Source organism: Echiichthys vipera (genome assembly GCF_963691815.1).
Source record: "Echiichthys vipera genome assembly, chromosome: 3".
Taxonomy (NCBI): Eukaryota; Metazoa; Chordata; class Actinopteri; order Perciformes; family Trachinidae; genus Echiichthys; species Echiichthys vipera.
In genome coordinates this window covers 16,770,521-16,792,414 of record NC_139828.1, presented here as the reverse complement: position 1 = coordinate 16,792,414, position 21,894 = coordinate 16,770,521, and the positions used below count along the sequence as shown (strand labels likewise).

At 42.5% G+C, this 21,894-nt stretch overlaps 1 protein-coding gene across 2 annotated transcripts in view; it reads right to left on the bottom strand.

The window, feature by feature from the left end:
• The window catches only part of rnf13 (ring finger protein 13), a 44,098-nt gene that overhangs the window by 2,570 nt on the left and 19,634 nt on the right, over positions 1 to 21,894 (bottom strand). For both annotated transcript variants that reach the window (XM_083911107.1, XM_083911106.1), the window contains 4 exons: positions 10,393 to 10,480; positions 8,682 to 8,772; positions 7,312 to 7,417; positions 6,679 to 6,772 (listed from right to left, as the gene is read on the bottom strand). In XM_083911107.1, the coding sequence (XP_083767233.1) occupies positions 6,679 to 6,772; positions 7,312 to 7,417; positions 8,682 to 8,772; positions 10,393 to 10,480 (379 nt within the window). The remainder of the gene's footprint in view (positions 1 to 6,678; positions 6,773 to 7,311; positions 7,418 to 8,681; positions 8,773 to 10,392; positions 10,481 to 21,894) is intronic.

Below are 21,894 nucleotides of genomic sequence, written 5' to 3'. Positions count from 1 at the left end.
ATCCACTATGACCCATGCGGTTATGGAAAATAACGGATGAAATGAGGACTAATAATTAAAATGTGTATTCAATTCAAAATACTTTATTTGTCCCCAGAGGACAATTTGCAAAGGCACAGAACAGTAAATACAGGATATTTATAAACACAGTGTAGGTAGAAGTGAGAAGACAAGTGACGCAGGTTTGGGAAATAAGTCTGGTATTATTAGTGCACAGAAGATTAATTAGTTGTTTTTATGTTTTCCTGAGAGTCACTGACGTCAGGTGGGTCCATGACGTGTCAGGCAAGTAGGAACTCCAGCTGCTTCACAAGTCTAATTTCCTCAAATTCTTTAAATTGTCATTTTCGTGGAAATGTCGACACCCACCCGTCCAATTCTAAACCTAGAGGGAGAATCACTGCTTAAAAGCCAGCCCTGTACGTTACAGGAGGTGCAAAGTCCTTCTGTGCACAAAAACTTAGGAATGTATCAACGTATTCCCTTTCAAATTCCTCAGCGTTCTTCTCATTTTCCTTCCCTTCCTCTTCCCTGCCCGGGCTGGAGGGAGGGAGGGAAGGAGCAGGGCCGTGGGTCGGTGTGTTTATGTAAGCTCTAAATGAGCATGTTTTCCCCGACTGGGCTCTCTGCGTCCGTGCCAGGGCTGCATGTGACCGTATATGGATGGGGAGTCACATCAGCCGGCCAGCCCCCCCTCCTCCCTCCTCCTCTTCCTTTTCTCTCTGAACGTCAGCAACTGCAACTCAAGGCAATGTCTTCAACTTTGCTCCCTTTTCCTCTCAACACTTTTTGCTCTGTTTCTGCCTCTCCCCAACATTACCCTCTCTACATTGCCCATTCTTCCTTACTGTATAAAGCTTTAGGTTTGGATTTAGTTATTTTCAAGTGTAATTCATTAGGAAACATTCTCTCTGACTGCAAATCATCTGTGTCCATTTGTGTCGTGAGAAGATGCTTAATACCTGGTGGGAAGATTTAAAGAGTAAGAGTGTAGCATATGCGCTACATTAGCCTGGCGAGCTAACGCCTAGTCACAACTTTGGCAGAACTAATCTTCTCGTGTCAGATCTCAAAGCAGCTGGCGGGTTCACGCTGGGCTCGTTTGGCAACCGATGTTCTGGTTCTAGTAACATATACTTTTACTTCAAATAAAGCGGTTTAGATTATCTGACTGTTGGCTTGTTTACAGCCCGGCTGATCGCCTGACAGCTTGTGTTTTCATTAGTTTAGCTGGACCTTGTTGTAGCGATGGTACCATGTGCCGAGATTTCAGCAATTACTTATCGTACAATGTTATCACACCTGATGCAAATCACAGCCAAAGCTACAAAAAAGGACCAAAGTTGAAATTAATTCACTTTTTAAAATTTCTCTAAGCTTACTTTGGTGGATATAAACATGTGTTTCTAATTATTTTTAAACACGTTATACTTTTTTAAAGTATCTGACTCAGAAAAGCCCAGGACTCTATACAGCGTCCAGTGAGAAACACGCAGCTCACCGTTCTGCAAAAGAACATAATTCACAGTCCGGTCTGCTCATACCTTCTCACGGAACAGATTACACTCCTGCTGATCAAAGAGCCTGCTGTGGATGTTACCCACTCCTCATTTCTAGAAGCTCCCATCAGGAATCAGCTTGATAATGCCATTACGGCGACCTGCACATATGAGCTGAGATTCACTTTCATGAGTCCCAACAGCTACAGTATGTGTGTCAAGAGCAGCAAGTGTCGAATATAAACAGTATTCTCTTACAAGAACAACTGCTATAGGTAGCTCAATGATATATATTTTTAAAAGAATAGAATAAAGTAAATATTGAAAATGTGTATAAATTAAATACATGCTCAACAACAGCAAGAGACTTAAGTATTAATAAACTGTGTGCTTTTTTGTATTTCAAGTTGAGTCAGCTGTGAAGTTGCATGGTCAAATATATTTTTCGAGGGCAGTTCATGTGCTGGGAATCCCTCACATTTACGTTTTGGGGCCAGTAGCACATCTTAAAAAGGACTCCAGGGGCAATGCAGCTCTTCCCCCTCTCGTTTTCATTAATCAGCCAGCCTGCCAGCATTCCTGGCTCTCAGAGGAACCAGGCTGTCCTACTGAACTTCAGATGAGCAGTGAATGTGCGTAGCAGTGAGAGTGACCGAGTAAGAAAAGAAAAATGCCTCTGCACAGTTTCGACACTGATCGAGCCAACCAGACAAGGGCCACTGGCATTGAGGCCAGTGAACTAAGAGACAGAGAGAGCTGCTCTGTGCTGACATCAACATGCCTCACACACCGACGGCTGAGACACTGCAGCTGCTCTGTTCATTGTGTGTGTGTGTGTGTGTGTGTGTGTGTGTGTGTGTGTGTGTGTGTGTGTGTGTGTGTGTGTGTGTGTGTGTGTGTGTGTGTGTGTGTGTGTGTATGTGTGTGTGCTCCTCGCCTATAGTTTGGAAGTGGAAAGCCGCTAAAGGGAGGGATGGAGTGACTCATCATACGCAGGGAGGGATCAGACTGGAGTTCAGGGGTCAGAGGGAGAGTCCGGCCTCTCTCAGTCTAATGAAGGGTCTTAAACAATCCCCCTTGATTCCTCAGCCAGTTGGCTGTTCACTGTGTGTGTTTGGTTTCTGGCCCTAACGTCTGCTAGACGCCTGTTGCTGGCAAGAGTCGCCCCCCAGAGAGCCAAAACTTACTGTCCAACGTCAGGTTTTCAGCCTAAATGGAGATGACGCAAGGCTCTGCAATAAAACCAGAGCGTTAGTCAAGTTAATGGCTGAGTGACGCTGTACGCTGACAGCTGTGGCAGCTGGTATTACATAATCCTGTACATTGACACAGATCTTATGTTGCATGCTGCTGCTCAGACTGGTATTGTGTTATAATTACACGGGTACCATGGTTTTCATTAAGGCATTGTGCACCATCCGTACAGGCTGCCTTTGTGTTAGCTGCTATTCATTTCAGCCTGTGCGCTCACATTTCCATACATGCAAGTCTGACATTGTCCAGTGTGTACCATCACCACCTATGGCCCAAATCTATACAAGGAGGCTAATGAAATGATACAGTGGTCAGCACTGATATGAAAACCTTTTTTTACATACTGTATAATGCAGAAAATAGTGCTTGGGATGATTTAGAAATGGTGTCATATAGCTTTTAAATTTTATTCTTTACTTAAGTGTTAAGCAATTGACTGATTCTTAACATGATGTTTATTTAGCTATTTATTTCATTTTAATTCTTTACAACCATGCCACGTTCAAAGTCACTTAAATCACCTTTCTTCCCCATTCTGATGCACGGTTTGAACTGCAGCAGATCGTCTTGACCATGTCTACATGCCTAAATGCATTGAGTGGCTGCCATGTGATTGGCTGATTAGAAATTTGCGTTAACGAGCAGTTGGACAGGTGCATCTAATAAAGTGGCCGGTGAGTGTATAATGCATAAAAATGTTAAATACAGTTTCTCAAAGTAATTTGTTTAGGAAAGCAGCCTTCTGAGTATCTTTTCAGCGTCATATCGATGAAAAATCTGTCTAGAAACTGCCTTTTTTTTTTTTTTTTCATTCCAACTCAATATCAGTAATCAATTAATTTTTTCCCTTCAAAAATTGGTATCGGTCTAAAAAACAAATCCCAAAATCACAGTCAAGCTGTAGTTGTAATAATAAAGTATCACAATTTTGAAAAGGGATAAATTAAATACACCATCAAAAAAGAGAAATATTAGAAAAGGATGTAAAAAAAAAATAGAATAAACTCAATTCAAAGAATCTTGTCTGATAAAGTGTTTGCAGAGTTGATGGTTGGCAGATACACTCCTCAGCAGAAAGGCATCCAGCCAGCACGGCAGCAGCCGAGTCTGTGCCTGATCAGCTGGTTAACATCTTCCCGCAGTGACATCACCTACTCAGAAAAGACATCACAACATGTTGCATTTTTAACTCTCTCCTGCCCCTGAAACTAACCGCCGCGGTACTGTGGTATCTGAATAATAACGTTGTAAAAAGAAGCATGAAAGTGAAGTCTGTTTCATCGCTTATTGGTTTCTGATGAGACACACGGATTCGGAGTCACAGACTGCTGCTATATTTGCTGTTACGGCAGCCACAAAACTCTGTTTGGACAGAGATGGAAGAGCCTGGGCTGAGCTGAGGTGGGAAACATCAATCAATACAGCTGTGAGAAGCAAACATGACCAAAAACCTATTTCCTATTAAGTCACAATATATTTTAAATTAAGTTGTACATTGAGACCATAATGCCACTGATAAGAATGTATTTGTATTTCAATAGAAGTTGGGAGTCTTCTCAGCCACTTCAGGATGGTTTTCGGAGCCAGCATCTAGTTGCCACAGAAGGAAATGCAGCTTCAGTCTTGTGCACAATGGCTTTGACATGCAAAGTTGTGGATTGCAGCTATAAAAGCAACACTAACGCAACTTCACAGTGCTCCTGTTCACGATGGAGGCATCTGCTCAAAGCCCCCAGAGTCCAAGCTCAGCATTATCTGTTGCAGCAGAGGCCAAGGGCGCCATTAGGCATCCTTCCCACTCTGTGCACACGCACACACACACGCGCACACACACACACACACACGCACACACGCGCACACACACACACACACGCACACACACGCACACACACACTCTCTTTGAGACCCATATTCTGGGACACTGCCCAACAACTTCAAGATGGAAGTTTGAACAGCAGTAAATCTTGAGCGTCACAGTGACTTGTGTGCTGAGTGGGCTCAAACAGATTCTTCAGCAAAAAAAAAAAAAAATGAAATCTTCCTGTTCCACACGATGTGGGGCTGATGAGAAAAAAAATACACAATCAGCATGCTGCAAACAATGACCACTGGTATTCTGATGAGCTACTGCAACTGCTTTGTGATTCTGGCTCGTCACTGTTTCCATATAAACCATGTACAGTGAGCCGTGTTTTAAAGAGTGCTCCGTTGATTACACTACATAACCCTTCTATAACATTTTCAAGCTTTACATTACCCACAATGCAACGTGATTGGCAACAGTCCGGTCAAAGATTAAATCCAACAACTCTTTTCATCAACCGGAAAGCGAGAATGAGCAAGACCTGTTGCTTGTGTGAGTAACGTTACATCCCAGTTAAATACACACAACACAGGCACTTGCACAACTTTGGGGTGGGTAGTTTTTCTAATGTACGTATTTTCACAGCCGCATACTTCTACAGTTTTAGTCTTTTAAACAGACAAACATCATACGTGTAATTCACGGCACAATTCAAACAGGATCAATAAATAATTGGCCTTTCCCTTTTCACTACTAACATATCTTTCCGGAAAATAAGGTCTCATGGCGGCCCACCGGAAGTGACTTTGCTTCCCTATTAGAGGTCTCACTCTGCTGGCGTAAACACCGTCTAACAGTAAACCACAATAGACAACAGAGGCAGTGTCCCGCTGCTCTCTGGCCCTCCTGTTACAGCCTTCCCGTGCTCAAACCAGGGCACTCAGCTCTTTGCCAAGCTAGCCTTGCTCCAGAGTGCAGGGCTTAAAAGGTGATTAGGTAGAGATTTGGTGTCCCCTTCCTGTATCGCCGAACGCTCTGACTCAGCTGACAGGAGCGCAGACGCCGCCCTGGAGGCCGTTTCCTGGACATCTGAACTCCCTGTAGCGGCCAAGGTCGACTGCAGCGGTGCCTGGTGGAAACCCTGAGTCAGAGTGGGCACAGTCACCGGAGTGGCCAAACCACAGAGCCTGACGTGACAAAAACAGCTATCTGAGCAACACACGCTGCTTTTAGCTGGTGTGTTGCACGTGCATCTGTTTCTGCCAGGCGGGGAGGAGGAGCTTGACTCATAAACCCCTCAATTAGCAGCTTTGCAAGGGGGCTACTTATCATGCACCACCAGTGGACTATAAAGCTTCCCGGTGTTCCTCTGCACAGCTGATTTTAGTCAGGGGGCTTTCCAGTCCGCAAAAAAACAGCTGCCGGAGGAAACACAGCCGGCACAAAAACCTTCTAAGTACACAGACAAAACTTACTTGACCATAGCACAAAGAGGATTTGCATCGCAAAACAATACTATAGCAGGTCAGACAGAGGGGGAGGCCAGAGGCAGAAGTCTAAAAAGGCTCCATAAGTTTCCACTCAAATGCTCAAATTCACAGAGATATAGTATCTTCCCCATCTATCTTACTGTACATCTGGTCAACACTTTTGACATAAAAAAAACTCAACAACCAACAAAATACACGCATGACTGAGACTACATTCCAAACCATCGGTCATGTGTCCAGTCTCAACAGAGAGGAGCTCTAATCAGCACCGGAGGGCTTTGTGGAAAAATCAAGTCCATATTAATCCGATTAGCCCCAAGGTGCAGAGCTCCAGGGAGAAATGATGTGTCGTAATGCATTGATGATGACATCTCTCTTATGGGCCAAATCATGTGAGAAAGAGCAGCATGGTAGAGGAAGAAATAACATCTCTACAGTCTCTAATGTCAAAAGTCTGGGTCAGGATACGGCTGACAAAGATGAGGTGAGCATTTTAATGTTGAATCACTAAAAAAACAGGCCCGTGACTGACAGTCAAATGCATTCATTACATGCAGAGTGTACACTGTGAATGACTTTATAGCTTAAATGATACAGTCACGGATAATTGAGACGTAGATTGCCTCCATACCTTTCTTGAACTTGTGGATGGGAAGTTTCTTTAGCTGATCTTTGCGCAGGCGGCTCCTCCGAGCCCTGTGACGATCCTGGACAAACTTGGTGATCTAGGAACAGTGGAAAAAAAGAAACGGAATCATCTTTAAATCAGTGTCACACACACACACACACACACACACACACACACACACACACACACACACACACACACACACACACACACACACACACACACACACACACACACACACACACACACACACACACACACACACACACACACACACACACACACACACACACACACACACACACACACACACACACACACACACACACACACACACACACACACACACATTTTCTTGTAACTGTGATTTCTGTCACATTAGTAAAAGTGTGATGGTTTATGCCTAAATTGGATGCCAGATGCCGGTCTGGTATCTTACCAAGAACAAGTCTTGACTAGAATGTACTTTTCCTTGTGTAAAAAAGTAGTAATTGTTAAAAGAGTGATTAACAGTGTTGCAAATCCTCAGGAAGCAACCATTTTCAATCATCAAATTTACAGTAACTGCATTAAAATGACTATCTGCTTTTAAATATGCTCAGTCGTTAGTAAGAGTAACAACGAAGATTTACCGACCATGAAAACAACTATGAGGATGAGGCAAATTCCCACGATGATGAGGAAGGGGATCAGGTAGTATTCCAGCGGCAGACTGAAGTCTGGCATGAGGACCACATGTCCCCTAAAAAAACAAGCAGAGCCATTGTCAGGTGTTGGCAGAAAATACTTTTTTTTAAATTGCCATTTCTTCATATTATCTGGAATAGGTAAAACAGCCATTTGGAAGAACTTTGTTTTATGCATGTGTTAATGAAATTATAGCATATATTTTATTGTATGCAGGATTTATACCACGGTTAACAACCAATCAGATTGCTTGATTCCAGCCATCCATTTTATAAAGGGTCCTATGAAATGTTCATTTTAAAGCCCTATTCGCACAGGTTTTGGTTTATATATATACAGTATATATTTATATGTGGGGACTTGGGGTAAAATAGTCCTACCTCAGGACATCTGAAATATAAATGGTAAATTCACACAGGATTAAGAAATCCCTGTTTTCTACATGAGGTGGGAGGGGTTACTTGTTTTTTACGCGCTGCCACCACGTTCCTGTTGCCATGTGCGCACTACATTGTTTCCTGATATCACAAAATGAGGTAAACGCAAAACTAAAGGACAGAAGGGATTATCTTAAAAGAAAGCAATAAGAGTGATTCTTAAAGCACCTCCTTGCTCAAAAAACACAGAAACTGCGTATTGACGGGATATGATGGAATATCTACATACATTTTACAGAGGGTCGTCTTCAGAATGGACTAGTTTTACCTGAGGTATTTTTTTCCAGACCGTTTTACTGAAGGTGAAAATTGTCGTAATTTTTACTGACTTTCTCTGAAATGGCTCATTCGGACGGGACTAAAACCCCTGATAAAAATGACCTTACCCCACGTCCCCACCGTAAAACTAATCCCGTCCGAATAGGGCATCACAGAACTCTCTCTACAGCAGAAATATCACCAGTCAAATTCTTAACAGCCAACTTGGTCCACACTGATATAAAACCCTGCCAATACCATGTTTGGTGTTCATTCCTCTGCCAAAGACTTTGTCAGATACCATCCAAATACATGAGGGTTATTCCAACCACCACACATACACACACACACATAAGTGGAGAATTTATATGCTGTGTGTCTCTGAGCTCCTCTGACAGGCTGAGACATTTCATTACCACCTCAGCAGCAGTGACAACCCATCACAAGACAAATCCTCCAACTGTGTATTACAATTAACGGTGCAGGCATTACTCTACAACAATATTAGATTAAACCTGTGAAAGAGCAGCCCATCTCTTCACAACATCACACTGAGAGCCTGAGGAGTAGAAAAACATGCTTCTTTAAATATTGATGGACAGTAAAGTGAGATTTGGGACTTACCCTTTGTCGTACGCAAAGTCTTCTTTCAGAGAGTTGGCAGTCTCCTCGCTCACAAACACAGAGGGAATATCTATCTGCTTCATGACATCCACTAAAAAGGGAAACAAAGACATATTTTAATATATCATGGGTCTGTACATCAATGCCTGAATCCATTGAACCACCATTAAAAAAGGAAGTCCTGCTAGAAAAACTTGTTTGAGTCGTTTGTATTAACTCAAGGTCCACCTACTTCCTTTCTCTGGAGGTTTAAGCACTTTAAGAGTTTGTTTAAATTTGTTCAACAAATGACATCTGTTGCTGAAGACCATGAGATGCAGTTGATCTATAGATGCAACAATTAATCAATTAAAGAGATATTTTACCCATTTTAATCCAGGTCTGTGTCATGGCAATGTGGTAAAGTATCCCTTTAATCATTTGGTTGATCGACAGAGTATGCATGGGCAACAATTTTGGTCATTGGTTAGTCGTTTTTTGTTTTTTATTCATTAGCAAAAAATACACAAAAAACTCACCAGTTCCGACTTCTCAAATGTGAGTATTTGCAGGTTTTCTTGGTCCCTTATGTCATTAAAAGTAACATCTCAGGGTTTCTCAGTCAAAACAGGTCATTTTAAAATGTCAACTTGGGCTTTGGGAAATTGTGAAGGACATTCAGCCCATGTGCTTCAGCCTAATTAATGATGTCACTCCAACTTAACAAATTTTAGGCTCAGACACTGTTTGACCATCTGACTTCGATGGAAGCAAACTGACACCTTTAAGGCATTTTCTTATAAACTCTAAACCATGAGTGGAGAATCAGGTCCAGACATATTCCGATGTTGCCCTTTCACACATGTTGCACACAACAGGGAATTCTCCATCTTAGACGTGTTCTCACTCACTGGGTACAGCGTGCAAGAGGCAGGACATGGTGCGGATTACACCGGGGGTCACAGGACCAGTTGCTAATTCTTTGGCCTTTTCTTGAATTTGTCTCTCCAGTTAAGACATTTTTGTTGGCAACTTTGAGTAAATGACCATTCTTCTTCAACCTCGGTCATTGTGTTCTACCTGATTCAAGCGAGCTGCATGATAGAAATTAGCTGCTCTATTCGCACATGGGCTCAATCAGAGATCACACAGACTTTGTGCTGGTGAGCTGGCAGGGTAAAGTCTGTTTGATGTGCAGTCCAATGTCCAATTTGGACATTTGTGTTGTCAAATACAGCTTCTCCAGGTAATGTCTAGATAAGTTCAGGGTTGCAGTGCATGTGTGAAAGAGGCTTTAGTGAGCTGAAGTGACGGGAGAAATCCCTCGACAATTGGCATTACCCAGTGTGTAAAACATCAGCTTGAGACATCTTCTACTCTTAAAACTCTAACAAGGACAAGAAGCCTTTTGGATAGTTTATATTTGTGCTGCTTCCCCTCGAGTGAGAATAGCAGGTGACACCTAACAGAGAAAAGAGGGCTAGAGGGAGGACAACATGGATTCATAGGGAGTGCACCGGAGCTGCAGCGCATCACATCCCTCATCAACTACATCTTGAGACTTGAAAATAGACTCCTCACTCTTACTACCCAGCTTTCCCTCAGGCTCGTGGATTAAGAGAAAAACAAAAGCACATCCTATGCCAACAGAAACACGTAGCCCGGCATCTGTTTAAGATGCTAAATGCTTACGTGCTACAGAGAAAAAAAGGAGGTGGTGGTGGTAACTTACGATCATTGGATCCCATGCTGATTAAGTCATCGGAGTCCACATTGTGAACAATGGCTGCCTTGTACCCGGCTTTCTGGGCATTGAGGACCTGTGAGGAGACAAAACATTTTACTTTCTGATTGCCAAATAACACCTGGTGATTATTAGTCTGCTAACCTCAGTTGCTGCGATAAGACTAACAACAGCTCTAAGTGAAACTGGTATGTGAGATAACAGGGGTTCTGTGTCAGATAATGTGACCAAATCTGATTTCCAATACCTGACACAACATGACATAGAAACCAGTTGTGGTTAGGAGGGAGAGCTCTCTCGGACACTGCTTAGAGGCTTTTAGCGATGGTTCAAATACACAAGTCATCCTCATACAACTCTACTGCAGATATGAATTAATTCATTATCTGGCCAAAAAACAGTAAATATTGATTTTTTTGCCGATAAAGGAAGTACGTGGTTTCACGGTAGCATTCAAGAATGTGTTTACGGCCTGTTTCTCAGAAAGACTTTGCAAGAGACAATATGTTTGCCTTTCATGCCCGGACATCTCGCTCCTTCATGATAAACACTGACTGATCAACAAAGCTGCCTGAGCTGTAACTTAAGATCCAAAACAGGAAGTGTCTGATGATAGGATGGGAAGCAAGGGACACAAAGAAAGGCCAAAGTTAAGTAGCTATGAGTTGGCTAAAGGTTCAAATAGGTCTTCTATTATAGGAAGGTGTGACAAATACTGAAAGTTAGCACAGTGGTTTTGCTATTTTTTTAAATTCCTGACTTTATCGGGAAGCAGTTTCTCATTTTATTTAACAGAGGTCACAGGTTTTGATGCACTTGTCGCCAGAGCTGCTCACTCGTGACAAGCTCTGACTGCTAAGAATTTAAGGTCCAACCTGTAATCCAAATGCAAACCAAAGAGTGACCATACTGCCAAAACTCAGAAAATGACTAAGCTGCAGGTCACTCGCTGATTGATTGACAGGTCTTCCAATACAATGACAGGAAAACACTAGAAAAACAACTACATCACAATGTTCGTCATTTAAATTTGAGTCATCTGACAAGCAAAACAACTTAAGAAATGATTATTCATCAAATACAATTTACATATTTTAAAAACCCATCCAACAATTTAAAAGGAACAGGTTGACGTTGTCATGTTTTCATCGGAGGTCATTTCTGTTGAAAGCAATGTTGTTTTTAAGCACATCTTTTTTTTTCTTTTTTTTAGTTTGTAGTCTTCTTACACATACTAGCTTCCGTTTTGGCAAAAAGTGAAGTCATGTGTAAATCTATGCGTGCTCGTGTGTGTATGTGTGTCTGTGTTAAATGGGTTTAAACTGTTGCATAAACATGCCACCACGTCCTCGCTCTCATTAATAAGTGTCCTCATACCTCTTTGGAAAAAAAGTTGAGCCTCTCAATGCTGCATAACCCATTTACTGTGTGTGTGTGTGCGTGTGTGTGTGTGTGTGTGTGTGTGTGTGTGTGTGTGTGTGTGTAGCTGTTAATAGGCTATTTATTTTTCAGTTTATATCTGTCAACACCTATATTCGAATTCACCTCCATCCAGTAGACGGGAGATGTGTCAAAGTCTATGTGACGCTCAATTATTCTGAGTTTGTTTTCTTCTCTCTCAGGTGGAAGTCTAGAAACATACTGTAGATTGAATAGATTGCAAATCAATTTTGCAAAAGAGCTGTGTTGTGATTGTGTTTGCATATGTGTAATGAGACGTGAGCTGGATCTGAATTAAACAAACTGAACAAATTCTGGGAGTGTAAATGTATTTAATTCAGTGTGCTTGTGCCTTTTTCAATGACTATAATACTTGTATTTTAGGTATTCAAGTTGAAAAAATAAACACAAATCCACTATCAACATTCAACAACATCAAGCCTGCCATGTTACCATTTTAGCCCACACCTTCGCTGCATTCTGTAAAAAATGCAATGAGTACAAGCGAATCAGATGCAGTGTAGTAGGGCCCGTCTTCACAGAATGCGCATAGGCAAACGTTAAATTAAGGTAAATAAGAAGCCGCGCACCTGCCGATAATTTGGAATTCGGATGAGAGAGCCCTTGAACATTTCCAAAAAAACGTTCTTGCACACTTATTTTTAAGCAACGCGGTAGCCTATGGTTGCTGACCCCTGCTGTAGGCCATAGTGACTTAAACCTTTATATCAACTGCAGACAAACGTTTTGCTAGAGACACTAAAAAAGGATTCAAACAGGGGTCTTTCCAGCGGCAGAGAGCCATGTTTTCTGCATTGAGGATGCAGGGGAAACTGATGTAATGAGGATCTTCCATCTGCAAGTGCCTCTGACATAGTATAAAGACTACAGCATCCTGTATAACTATTGTTGTGACCGGCTGCTCACAACAGATGTGGTGGAGGAAATAGGATGTGACAATTTAATCCTGGGATGAATCATCATGTGTTCTTACGAAGACTGAGATAGACTATGAAGAGTGACTGTTTCCTCTGAAACTGAGGGGGGAATCAATTTGCATCAGATGACGTAAATGTCACTCAAACGCAATTTAAAATAACAGGAACGAAGGCAGCGATCCTGCATGATCAACACCGGAGGAAACCATATTCTTACAATGTAATGTTTCCTATTTCAAAACTCTATTGTATAGAAATTTTGTAAAAAGTAACAGTTGTGAAATACTCAGGCCAACTTTGTTTAGTTCCAGCTTAGCAACGATACAGTGGCTAGTTAACTCGACTTGAGCTATGCGTGGTGGATAAATATCTCAAAGATGTTGGAACATAATTCAAAGTAAAGGACCTCTTTGCAGTCAGACGACACGGATATAAGGCTGGAACGCCAGTTCCCTCTGATATTTCTACAGTTCATACACTTCAGGTGAGTGGCACAGCTACTCACAAAAACAAACCCTCGCACGCACACACACACACACACACGTTACGTGACTTGCGAGATTTGTTTTCAAAAGGGCAACAATGCAATAATCAGGACACCATAGATACTGTAGCTTCTACAGTTTTACGGTTATGAAACCGCTACTTTATGAAACCAAGGCCAAGTCAAAATCGGTTATTCTAGACATCCCTAATCAACACAACGTAATATGCTGTCAAGACATCAACAGTAAACAGTCGGATTTAGGTTCCTCAGGAAAAAAAGAGCAACGGCTTCCTCTACTCTTGTATTTATGTGTATTTTTTGTGCTCGGCTATGTATTTATGGTTTCTATCTTGTGTGTCTCCCCCGGGACAATCAAATGCCCCTTAGGGACAGGTCTTGAACTTTTTATAGCCGCTGTTTTTGTAAAATGTAGAAAATGATTATTGAAATAGAAGTCGGTAAGGCCACCTGAGGTATTGTGAACTACCTTTAAACCACTTTTACCTGACGCCACTGAGGGAATACTGATGTTAATTATTACTCGGAGTAATGTGCGGCCCTCCTGTGGTATATTAACCAGACAGCGAGTAATACCACGATGTGTGGATGAGCTTGGGTCACACTCTGAAAGATGTGACATTCATCTGTTCTGTTTAATTACAGAAAGGAGTCGCTCAAACTAACCTGAGCAACCAGTGGCTGTGTGAGTGAGTGTGTTCGCCCTGCAGCTTGTTCCAGACGCTCTATACCAGCATTGTACTCTGTTGTGATGCAAGAAAATCCATTTAGACCTGTGAGGGGTGAACAGTGTGTGTGTGTGTGTGTGTGTGTGTGTGTGTGTGTGTGTGTGTGTGTGTGTGTGTGTGTGTGTGTGTGTGTGTGTGTGTGTGTGTGTGTGTGTGTGTGTGTGTGTGTGTGTGTGTGTGTGTGTGTGTGTGTGTGTGTGTGTGTGTGTGTGTGTGTGTGTGTGTATGTGTGTATTGTGGTCTGCTTGGATGCTTATACAGAACAGCACTGTCTTTTGTCTGTTCCTTGTCATTGTAATTTTAGGCACAAGCATACGCGAAGCAGTGTGTATGGCAGCCGCAGCATTGTGATCCCATGTGTTTTCTTGTGAGGGTGTATTGTGTGGAGGTATCAATGCCTACTGTGTCTAGAGGCAGGCTGTCTGGATAAGTGACACACAAAATATTGGGTGTGGATGGAAGGAGTGAGCTAGTTGGAGGGGGACTAAAATGTTAACCGGTCAATTAAGAAAGGGGCTTCAGACAATAACATGAGTGTAATCACATGATAACATGTCCAGCTAATGATTGCAAAACTAATTTCAGCCTGTTGTTTGACTGCTTGCTTTCTTCCTATTTTTTTCTCTCTTATAACCCAATGTGATTTTGCGATGTGTTGCTTTGATTATTTTAAAGCAAACAATTGTGTGACAAGGATTTAGCTTTTAGTTAGTTTTTGTTATTATTTATTTGCATTCATATGCCCATATCTCTGTCTCTGTCTAGACCGTAAAGCCCGAAATATTAGCCGAGAGGGCTAAACTGTTGTCAGATCAATAGCCGCTGGAATCTGAGATTGGAATATATTAAACACTGCAGTGTTTGACATGGATGTGGTATGTGCATGTTGTGTAGTTTGCATCATATTACACTTCAAAGTGTTGGTCAAATTAAGTCATGCAAAAGAAATTACTTTATAAGAAATAACAGCTGTAACAAGCCAAGTTTTGGCCAGCTGTTGCTAATGTGGGTCATTAGTTATTCAGTACATTTGTCCTGTAAAGGTCATACTTTAATTCCTAAAATCTACTTAGCTGGTAAAATAATTAAATATAGGCGTTGACAGAAGACAAAGGTCTGCCACCCTACTGCTGTTAACTCTCAACAGACAGGCCCACAGTTTAGTTTAGTGTCTCTTCAGGGGGATTTTACAGTTAGTGTAAAGAGCCTTTTTGGCTTCAGGCTGTCTAGATGCCAGTTTGTGGTGCGGTCTGTCTGCCTGGGATCTGCAGAGGAATTCAACCTCTGCTGCTGGCTCACCCTTGTGTTTGCATGGGCAAAGATAAGAACATTCAATGCATTCCTGAGAGTGGAAAAAAGAAAGGGACAGAGAGGCAGAAAAGGTATACGAGATGTGAAACCTCTGGAAAAAAATCAATAGAATGCAAGTGCGTGGTAATAAACACACTCAAGCTGAAGACAAAGAATGCATCACCTTGGGCTGCCCATCTACCCTCTGCAGACAATCGTGCTGAGCTGTAGCGCCGCCCTCCATGTCAATTTAACAGCCTTCATTAAACCACTTAATTGCCGTTATACCAGGAGGACCACCCATAAAAATCCTGCCGTTCACCTTAAGCATCATATTCTTCTGCACACGACCAACCCCATTATGATGGTGTTGTGGGAAAGAAAAAATTAAAAATGAAGATTTTCACATTTTGGTTGAAGCTCTTAACCTTTTTATTTTGAGAGAGTTGACAGAGAAGCTCGGTGCTTCTCAGGAGTTGTTTGTTCACATTTATAAACGGGAGCTTCTCTTTACAGCTACAGTTGAACGACCTTGGAAAACAAGGGGCTAAGTGCCCTTCTCAAGGGCGTCTTGACATATTTTGTTGTCATGTGAAGGCAGTACTTGGCTGCAGAAACTTCTAGCTCCGTTCTCTCTCTTTCTACCATCCAAAGTCCACAGTACTTCTCCTTTTTTGCACCATCAGGCTGTAAAGTGGAAGCATAATGCCATCTGATGCTTGTTTTCTCATCATGGCACCCTGTGGTGTGCTGACCAGAGTTTGACTTGGCCTGCAGAACACACACCATAGTTTATATTCACGAGGTTGACCAATTATGGATTTTTAAAAGGCAGATTAATTAGCTGTTGTTTTTGTAGCCCTGCGAGTGAACTTCACAAGATCCAGAAGCTTTAGGTAAGGGGGTTGAAAACACAGTTTGACATCATAGCCCCTCGTAAAGGCAGACATTTGCATCAAATGAACACAGATTGTGATATTTATTTGCTTTTTAATTAAGTAATTAGCACTTTGTCATTACCAACTTATCTAAACAGAAGTCAGGACATTTTATATCATGGGGTTTTTGTGGTGGTACTTTAAAGCTATTGGATAGTGAACATCTTATTTACATTTCCGTTACGGGTTATTGGCCTACAAGAAACGTTAACTCCTCAACACTTGTCTACTCGTCCTTGCACCTAGAGCTGGACAGTAATCGTCAAAAAAATACATCAATGTCTATTGCAAATATGTTTTCTATATTGTTTCTATCGCAATGCCGAAAAACCATCATACGGATGACGCTTTTCGTTCTGATCCTTGCACGTTATGTTATTGTTGCCGTTATATTCTTCATGAAATGATCTATAACAGGATAGAAGATTTTGATGAGCAGCTGTACTCATATCTTGTGTTTGAATCTTTACTTCCTGATTCCAATGATGCAATATACAATAGGCAAAGTGTAGTCACGTGGTGGGTTGGGTGAACACAAAATTCAGCCAGTCTAGATAGTGACGGTGCACACTGCAAAAATGCTGTGATACAGTTTGTCCATATAAACCCGCTGAACTCTGATTCTGCATTATGCACACTGAAGCCTTGAAGAGTTCACATGCCCTTCAGCCAGAAGGCTGCAGCTGTTTGGAGGCCAACAGCGCTGCACTGTGTATTTGTATCGAGCCGCTTCCTGTGAATGCGTGGGATGGATGAATGTGAAGGAAAGTGTTAAAAAAAAACTTGTTTACAATCAATGGGGATAACGCGTGTGTGTGTGTGTGTGTGTGTGTGTGTGTGTGTGTGTGTGTGTGTGTGTGTGTGTGTGACTCCCATTGGTCACAGTTGGCTGAAGGTGTATAAACGGTGCCACCTGGAGCAGGATGTGCTCTATGAAGCGGTTTGTCATGAGTATATTCTGTTGAAAGCTCATGATACAATACGCCTGCACACACAGGTTATATCTGCCTTTCCACTCCTATACTTGTGTCTGTGAGACTGGTGTTGTTGACGGTCTGCTGATAGCATCGCTAATTATTGCTGCATCACCAGTGTGTGTGTGTGTGTGTGTGTGTGTGTGTGTGTGTGTGTGTGTGTCGATAACTACTGCATCTTCCCTCCTGTGTATCTGCTGCCAACACAGCACAGTCTCCACATGCATTGCTGCAGCTAAAGTGCACAGACTTGTCTTCTCTGGCCCTGACACCACTGACATCTTTTCCTCCCTTTTTTCCTCTCTCACCCACTGTTTTCTTTACTCCTTCACCTGTTTCCCCAGTCCAGTTTTATTCCACACTGCTGCCCTGTGGAGCTCAGGGAGTATAAATGGCCTTCACGGTGGAGCCTGTCGCTGTCACTGGTCTGCATTTGCATTGAGCCGACTTGACGTCAGCTTTGTGAAAACGAGACCGAGCAGCAAACCACACCTTTCTCACCAGAGATAGACACTAATATTATTAAGAACTTGCCCCACGGGCCACCAAGGCCGTAATTTTGGTGGCTAAAGTACATTTTGGTGGCAAGTCAAGTCAATTTAATGCAACTTAACACAACCGTCCTGAACTATGATTTCAATCAATTTAAATACATTAATAAAAATAATATATAGTTATTTATTTTCAAGTGGAAACGCAAATGATTTGTAATTGGTACATACAGTATATTCTCTCAGTCTGTCAGTTCAGTCCATCTATCCCCCCTTATAAACATATATATTTCATAACTTGTTTCTTTGGCTTTATATTTGTTCTCGAGACATTATTATAATAATACTGCTGCTCTTTGTGACCATAGCTGCGTGTTAACTGACGGCATATCCTGCTGCTGCTGGTACTGATGTCCTCTTTACTACGGCCTCATCGCTAATGCTAACATACGCTAATTCACCCTCTTTTTTCCCCTTCCTCTCCACCTGCTAATCTTCCCCCGTATCCATCCCTTTAACTCCTCCTCATGTTTTTCTTCCTCCTCATCCAGACCTGAAGTCACGTCAATACTACCAAAAATACACCTTCTGAAAAGAAAATGACAAAGCATGAGGGGATTGATTTGCATATATATATATATTTATATTAAAAAAATATATATATTTATATATATATTTTTTTTTTTTTTTTCTTTCTTACTTTTCTAAAGTCGGTTTGGAGGTCAGTAAAAGTACACCTCCACTGGTTCCCATTTCCCTAAACTGTATCAGATGCAGCTAAGCCCTGTTCTGCCTCTGATGTTTGGACAGCAGCTCCCAATCAGGTCCTCATTTCCTCCTCTCTCCTCCTCCCTTAACCGTCTCACTCTTCTCCCTCCCTCATATCCACTAACTTCTCCTCATGTACCCCCCATCCCATCCCTTCTCTCTTCCTCTCCACAAGCTTTCCCCCTCCTTCCTTTTTCATTTCTCCTCCCCTCTCAGTTCACTTCCCTCCCAAAACTCCCCTTCTTTCTTTCTTCCTCTTCTCTAAATTTAACCTCCTCTTCTTCCTATCCCTTTGCCCTCATTACCCTTGTTATATCACCCCGACTGCCAGTTTCCCAACAATTCTGCCCGGGCCCTTCTCTGATGTTTTCACCCTCCTGCCTTTATTCTCTCCCTCCCCTCCCTTCTCTCTCCTTAGTGTTTCAGAGGAATGCTGCGCAGAGCAGAGCTGGGTTTTAGTTTCAAGGTCCAGACGCCTGATTAGATAAATAGTTCAACAAAACGGCAAACTGCAGGGAGAGGCCATGTATACTGATAACACTGAACAGCTGTAATTCACACAACTCACTTCTCTATGTGAGGGAGAATATATTTGCACGAAGGTGTTATAAAGATAACTATAACACATTCTAATGATGCTTCCTTGTACCAATTTCTTTTTAAAAAACTTTATGTGCTTGATTTAAAGGTCCCATTTTGTGCTTATTACCAGGTTCACACTTGTATTTTGGGTTTCTACTAAAACATGTTTACATGCTTTATCGTTCAAAAAACAACTTGTTTCTCTGATACAGTCTGTGTGAATATATCTGTATTCATCCTCGGTCTGAAACGCTCCATTTGAGCGCCTGTGTGCCCGATTTGTGCACCTCATGTGACTGTGTTTGGAAGCTTTGGGCAGAAAGGAGGCCTCTGTGAAGTGACACTCGCTCCTTGTTAAACACATTATGAGTCTGCGGCTGCACAGCACATACACCTGTATTTTAAGACGCATATTTTACAGCTTGTTCTAAGAATAAGTGTGGAAAGAGAGTATCGATGGGACACGATAGTCTGACGCTCCCGTGGTGTTAGGACTTGGTAGATTTGTTTTCATTTTCAGCCATGACTTGATGATGATCTGCGCGTTGAAGTACTTGTGCCGACTGTGGGTGATTTGCCTATAGGCCAAAGGGATCCGGCTGAGCTGTTTGTTGCCACAACAAATAGTAACAGACATAACAACAGCTCAGAAAAACGACGCAGCCTCATGAGGTATGGCTATTGCCCTCTCCCTCTTTCTTGCACACACTCGAGCTAGTCATACAAACAGTCAGCCATAGTCATGCCCTGTCATAAGACTGAGTGAGCGTGTGCAGGAAGCTAGATCATTGTTTGAATAAAGACCGAGGCCTGTGTGTGTGTGTGTGTGTAGCTCGGGGGCAGTGAGGTCACTGCGGCACAAACAGGCCGCACAATAAAATGCACTTACTATAAGGCAAAGGTAGGAAGCGAGTTCAGAGGGGAAATTACCAGCCGCCAGAACAAAAGCTGACCAACTTAGGCCAAAGCTGATAAAAGTTAACTCACACCGGATACTAGCGTGAGTGTTCTTTTGACTACTCGACCATGTTAGACTTACACTGAGGCTGACTGGGCAGATCATACAGAGAAAATAAGGTCTTAGTGACGGCTCCCAACTCATTGAGGTAATTTCAGACATGTTTGATTAGTAGAAAATAAACTGCAGGAGAGGGGCAGGGTAGGGCCACACCTGAAGATAAGCTGGAGGACTTTAACCTCTGTGTTTTTTATCACTTTTTTTTCTTCACTGGATCCCACCAGCAACATTTCAATTGGATGGATTGGCTGTCAAACAGCAGCTCTGTTTCCACTTAAAAATGGGTGTAAACTTGTGATTAATTCAGAATGTTAACATGCCTGCCTAACTTAAGCGCCTTTCATACATGTACTGCAATCCTGAAATTATCTAGACATTACCAGGCAGGTTTGTACGTGAGAACGAAAAAATCCCATTCAGTCAGATCACCCTCCCAGCTCCCTAAAGACTGTTGCATCTCCAAGTGAGAGCATATCCGAATAAAGCCACTCATTTTCCGGTGTACTCACGTAGAGCGAATGGGCTTGTTGATGCTATCATGCTGCAACCAACAGCATAAGGAAACAAACCTCCGACAGTGAAGAAGAAGGGTGATTTACACAAAGAAGGTAACGGAAATGTCAAACTGGAGAGACGACGAGATTCAGGAATTTCTGTCAGTAAGGGCGTGATCACACTATCCTTTTGGCCGCGGCCAAAACCGTTTTTTCAGCTAAAGTCTAGTACCTTTAAGTAGTGTGAGCGCACCCGCTCCGCGCTCAACTGGGGCCAGCTGGCCCTCCACGGCCCGCTTGAAATAGGTGGGCTTTAGCGGAGCCGTTTGCACATGTACGAGCACGAGCGTGCGCACGTGTACGCGCACAAGCACGAGCCCTACGGCAGTAGCGTTATGTCCGCCTGTTCGGACATGTAAATAGAAGGACGGACCATGCGCGGACATTTAACAACAACAACAATGGCGGTGAAAGGTTCATGTTGGTGTGATGCGGAGGTGGAGTGTTTACTGCAGATTTGGTCGGATGAAAATATTCAAAAACAGTCGACAAGACGCACAAAAACTCTGAGGTCTGTGGAAAGATTTGTAAACAAAGCCACACACACGCGATCAATGCGTGTGACGTGTTACGGCTTGAAGGCGTATGGACAGCAAGAAGTATTGGCCGAGGCCCAGGTAGTGTGAGTACAAACGGGGCTGGGGCGCGGGGGGGAGAGGGAGGGGGGACAAGTACCCTAAAGTCCGGATCGTGGTCCGGGAGGACAGTGTGATCACGCCCTAAGAGAGCTGATGCCAAAATCATCAGACGATTTCAAAGAATGGCAAGCGATGTCCGGACCTGATTCTCCTGACAATGTCCTCGTAAAAGAAAACGGCTTTAGCCTCACTGTCTGCAGTCATAGCCCACCTCATGCTTGAGTTTGATTTGTTTAAACATTTTAGTTTTTCCTCTACCAAATAAACCAAGCCTGCATTTGTAGTACAGATCCAGGTAGCAGTTGAAGACGAATTCACTTTTTCTTTTACAAGAATAAAAGGTTCAGATGTACACCAAAAAAATCTCAAATGGTGTCCTTGGCTTAAATTTCCTCACCTGAACCTGGCTTTTATGGGAAAGGAGTTTCTATTTTCCATTATTTTGTGAGGACATTCTTGTTGCTACACTGAAAGAGTTTGCCTAATTTGCCCTCGTCGCTGACCTTTTGTTAGTCCAGTATTTTAATACCAGCTTTTAATCGAGAACATAAGTCGTGAGGCCGAGGCTGAAACCACATATTATGAACGAAAACTTTGATAAGGATACCTTCAATTTGTCTTTTAAA